The sequence below is a fragment of the Cyprinodon variegatus genome, unplaced genomic scaffold, assembly GCF_000732505.1.
Source record: "Cyprinodon variegatus isolate N-32 unplaced genomic scaffold, C_variegatus-1.0 Scaffold1356, whole genome shotgun sequence".
In the NCBI taxonomy this organism is placed as follows: Eukaryota; Metazoa; Chordata; class Actinopteri; order Cyprinodontiformes; family Cyprinodontidae; genus Cyprinodon; species Cyprinodon variegatus.
In genome coordinates, this window is record NW_015151809.1 from 51,240 (window position 1) to 55,919 (window position 4,680).

The 4,680-nt window shown below is 41.9% G+C and overlaps 1 protein-coding gene across 2 annotated transcripts in view; it reads left to right on the forward strand.

Moving 5' to 3' along the window:
- The window catches only part of LOC107102997 (butyrophilin subfamily 2 member A1-like), a 13,334-nt gene extending 8,946 nt beyond the window's left edge, over window positions 1-4,388 (forward strand). Inside the window, exons 2-4 of one of the 2 annotated variants that reach the window (XR_001482154.1) lie at window positions 2,383-2,715; window positions 2,878-2,937; window positions 3,775-4,385. Coding sequence is in view for 1 of the 2 variants with exons in the window: in XM_015402494.1 (XP_015257980.1) it covers window positions 2,383-2,715; window positions 2,878-2,937; window positions 3,775-3,956 (575 nt within the window). In the remaining variant the exon portion in view is untranslated. Of the gene's footprint in view, window positions 1-2,382; window positions 2,716-2,877; window positions 2,938-3,774 lie in introns of both variants that reach the window. The other variant, XM_015402494.1, reaches the window with a different exon arrangement.
- Window positions 4,389-4,680: the final 292 nt, after the last annotated feature.

Sequence of the window (4,680 nt, forward strand, 5' to 3'; positions counted from 1 at the left end):
CCTCTTGCTGCAGCCAGGTTTCTGTAAGGCAAAACAAGTCAATGTGATTATCACAAATCAAGTCATTAACTAGCAGACTTTTAGAGGAAAGGTACAGCGGCTCTCACCTGAAGAAGCTGCAGGAACAGCTAAACTTTAGATAAACCTCACCTGCTAAAGCCTGAGGAGACAGCCAGCTTGTAAGCGCTCTATTTTTCAGTTCCTGTTTCTCACAGTTTCTGTCATAGGTTTGTTCCTTAGCTATGCTAGGTTAAATTATATTAAGACTGGATCAATGGATATTTTTAAGAGGTCAAGAAGTGTTGAATTTGACTGAAGTGATTACATGGCGTGCCCACGGCTGCAACAACCCTGCGGTGGAAATTAATGAATAGACAATCCTTCTGTACAGCCTTAACTGCTTAAAAAAAAAAAGATTTTGACCAGAACATTTTGTGATCCAAGTTAAACCTGTCACTCAAGTAAAAATGTTGTGTCATCTCACTGGTCATCATGCCTACAGTTAACCAATGTATCAGTGAAGCTTGTGAGTACTAGCCAATTAGAAGCAGATTAGCACAGGTGATGGCTTCACTGTCCTAGGAAAAAATGGGAAATTTGACCCAGACATTCTACTTAATAGTGCAGATCACTGGGGATTTAGAAGTATATATACACAAATGTGGCTTGAAAAATAAGTGGGTATACGCCATATACCCATGTATACCCTGGGTTACTGGTTGTCCCTGTAAATCATGCAGGCACACAGCTGCTGTCCTTTCACCTCAATGTGGTTTTAAAATCAGAGATTCCTTTGTTCATCCATAGCACTCAAGCTCACCAGCATTCCTGAAGATGCAGGCTCGCAGAACAGGTTCTTTGTCACAGGACCCAGAGTCGTCAACCAACAAGGCCGATTGAGGTCATCATGAGCAGGGGTTAGATTTGGAGTAGGAGAGTTTATCTGGTTCATCTTCTTTATTCTGTAATAACCTGCAGCTTTAGTATGGCAGCTGTATATGGCCCCTGCTGTATTGACTGAGTTTAATGTGGGGCAGCTATGCAGGTGGAGATGATGTGACTCTTTTGTGACTTTATTTACCGTAACCCAAAGCAGAGTTTCTGTCCTCAACCACACCTCTGACATCAGACCTTTATATCTTGCCTCTGCATGACGTTGACCACAGCAGAAGGGTAAACATGTCTATAGTGAAGCTGCTGCTGCTTCTTCCTGCACAGTCGGACTCAGCAGTTTTCTAAAGAGAGCACGGCTCTTCCTGTTTACCTCATCCATTCCTCAGACCAAGAGGTCAGGGCAGAAACACATTCCTGGAAAAGAGAAAAAGAGCAGCTACTGTACGACTTTAATGTGTAAAAACTGTAAAAACCAAGCACACCAGAATGGTTAACTTTCACACCATAGTCCCAGAAACCTGTTTGATCTCATTTTCTTTGGTCTACTGTAAAATACAACTGGTTAAATCAAATAATATTCAAAAGTACCTCCTGTTGGGTAAAATGTCCTCCTTCCTGTCCCTATGAGGCACACCCGCCTCATAGCTTTTACTCTGGACATCTATCTGATGTAATTTGCAGTCTTACCTGATTTTATTTCCACGCAGACAAGTTACTGTGCAACAGTCCTTTAGCTGATTCATTCCAAAATGCCGACAACAAGCTAAGTTGGTGGGATTTTCAGGGATGTTGCTGCTTTAATGATAAGGAAAGTGTCATTACAGCTGATGTTCATTGATTAACTATCAAATGGATTGAATACTGATATTTCCTTGCCATAAACTGAAATAAACAAACCCATTGGAACTGTTACAGTTGATTTAATAAAACCCTATTGAGATTTCTAGTGGATTTATTGCTAGCCCTCTCTTGCCTTTCTAAGGTGGAATTAATTGTTAAAGTCATATATTTCTGCTAAAAATGATTAGTGTAACAGTCTCATCTTGCAACTGGAAAACATTTAATATTGTTCCTGTTTTTAACATGTTTTAATAAGCAGCAGCTTTGTTCTGGCTGCTGCACCATAAAGGTCTGATTGGGGGATTTCTGCAGAGATGGTTTTCCTTCTGGAAGGTTCTCCTCTCTCCACAGAGGAACATTGAAGCTCTGACAGAGAGACCAAGGGGGCCTCCTGCCTCACTAAGGTCCTTCTCTTCTGATTGGTCAGTTTAGGCAGGTCTCCAGCTCTAGGTAGAGTCCTGCTGGTACCAACCTTCTCCCATTAATAAAGGTCACTGGGATTACTGGGAGCTCTAGAGCAGCAGAAATGTTCTGGATCCTTCTCCAGATTCGAGCCTCTCTGAGATCTACAGACGGTTCCTCTGACTCCATCCCTGCTTCTCTGTATTTCTTTAACCTTTCTATCCTGTCTTTGTTCTTCTCCTACAGATGTGGTCAGCATCCCAGCAGAACCAGGACAGAACATCAATCTGACATGTAGAGCTACTAAAAACAGCCTGGTCACAGTTTTAAGGCTGACCCGAGATGACCTGAAACAACAAAAAGAAGTGTTTGTATACAGGAATGGAAAGATCAATGAAAAGAGCCTCAATCCCCAGTTTAAGGGTCGAACCAGCCTGCAGAGCCTTTCTACTGCTGATGGAGAAGTCAATGTGACTTTAAGCAATGTGACAAAGGAAGACAATGGGACGTATGGGTGTTTGGCCGTAACAAAGGAGGGCCGCCTAGAGACCATCATCCACCTGCATGTAGATCCTCCAGGTGAGTCTCTCTGGATCAGAACCTTCAGCAGCTTCCTGGTTCTGGATGGTAGAAACATCTAAGATCAGATGTTGATGTTTCCTAATGATGTTGATGATCAGACTCAGTAGAATCAGCTGGTCTACCTGATGGATCAGACTAACATCTGGTTCTATTCTACAGGGAACAACAGAAAAAAACATGAGGAAGGAGAGAACAAGGATGGTTCTGATGGACCAACAGGTGATCCACATTCACTCTACTTTGATTTATTGGTGTCATCATTTCTGTAAAATCTGCTCATTGAAGCCAGAAGTCCCAGATCCTCCTGCTGATGGAGCATCTGTGGACACAAGAGGCTTCTACTGTTATGTCACAATTTTAACTACTAGAAAAAGAAACCATTAGAAAAAAGATAAAAACCAACAAAGCTGGACCTGAAAATATGTTTTAAAGATGTTTGAAATCTGAAACTGTAGAGAATAATTTTCGCCTCATCCATTCAGCTTCATTTTGTGGAAGAAGAAGAAGAAAATATATATGGAAAATAATGTACAAAAATATGATTAGATTAATAGTAAAAAAAATCCTATATTTTAGGCTACTGGTGGTTGCTGTTGGAAGGCATTGGTTTTACGTGCGCTCAATTAAGATTCAGAATGCCGATCTTCCGTTTGACATAAAATAAAGTCATTTATTTTCAGTACAATGTCCATTGTCTTACTGTTTACCTTAAGATCCACATAAATTCGCCATAAATCCAAACCAAGCACAGTAGAAAACTGTTTGCTTCAACCTATTAACAACACCTGAACAGAATTGATGGTTGACCTCAAATAACCCATCACCTCATCAGACACTCAGAACTCAAAATTAAATACGCCCCATGGTGGCGACAAACACCAAAGGATAATTGGCTCCTCCATTAATTATTTTCTCATCCTCAGATCAAACTTTGGTTTTTTCTATAAATGTTGACGATCAGACTCTGCAGAATCAACTGGTCTCAGAGCAGTAGATGATGATCTTCAGTCACCACCTACCTGATGGATCAGACTAACAACTGGTTCTGTTCTACAGGTGGAGAACGCATTGGACTGATTGCTGGGCTGGTGGCTGCTGTTCTGACTGTGGCTGCTGTTCTGATTGTTGCCGCTGTGATTGTCTTGAAGAAGAAGAAAAAGAAGAAGACTCCTCATAATGGGATTGAAAATGGTGTTCAGATCCCACTAACAGATCAAAATACCAGCAGCCCCTCCTAGAGCTCTTCATTCTTGATCCCATGGATGCGTTGTGACGCATCATCAGTGATGTCTTCTTGGGTGTTTTGGGTCTATAGGAGCTTTGTACTCCCTCCCCCAGGGGACCTGAGCAGAGGTGATCAGTTTCTGGCCTCCATCCCAGCAGCATTTATCCACTGGTCAGAACCATCTAGTAACTCCCTCTGTAACAACAAAGGTTACTTTAATGGACATCACGTTATCAGGGCAGCATTTTCCAGCATGTTGAGGAATCTGAACAATGACGTCCAGCAAAGTCTCAGCTACCAACCTCAGAGAACTCACTGATGGTCGATACTTTGCACTTTTTCCTTGGACCTCCTCCTCTCAGGGTCCAGTAGCTCCACCCCGACCCCCCTCCTTTTTCTGCATTGACTTTATTTATGTAAATTATTGAAAATCACTACATTTATAATAAAATGATTTCTAAGGTGAATCATGTATCAGTCATTCTTCTTGGTTCTTCAGGGTAATTCTATAGCACCACAAGGGGGTCCTCTTCCCTTTTAACTCTGGCTCTCTAACCAAGAGAAAAACTCCTGCCATGTTTCTTGGAGTAAGTTAATGCTGCGGTACCAGTGTCTGTAACCCAACTTATTAACTTTGAAGGGAGATATCAGTTCCCTGCCATGGAGGCCTGGCTTTGGTCTGTGAGAGAAAGCTAACTAGGTCTCTCTGTGTGGTTCACTGACTCCCAGACAAACTA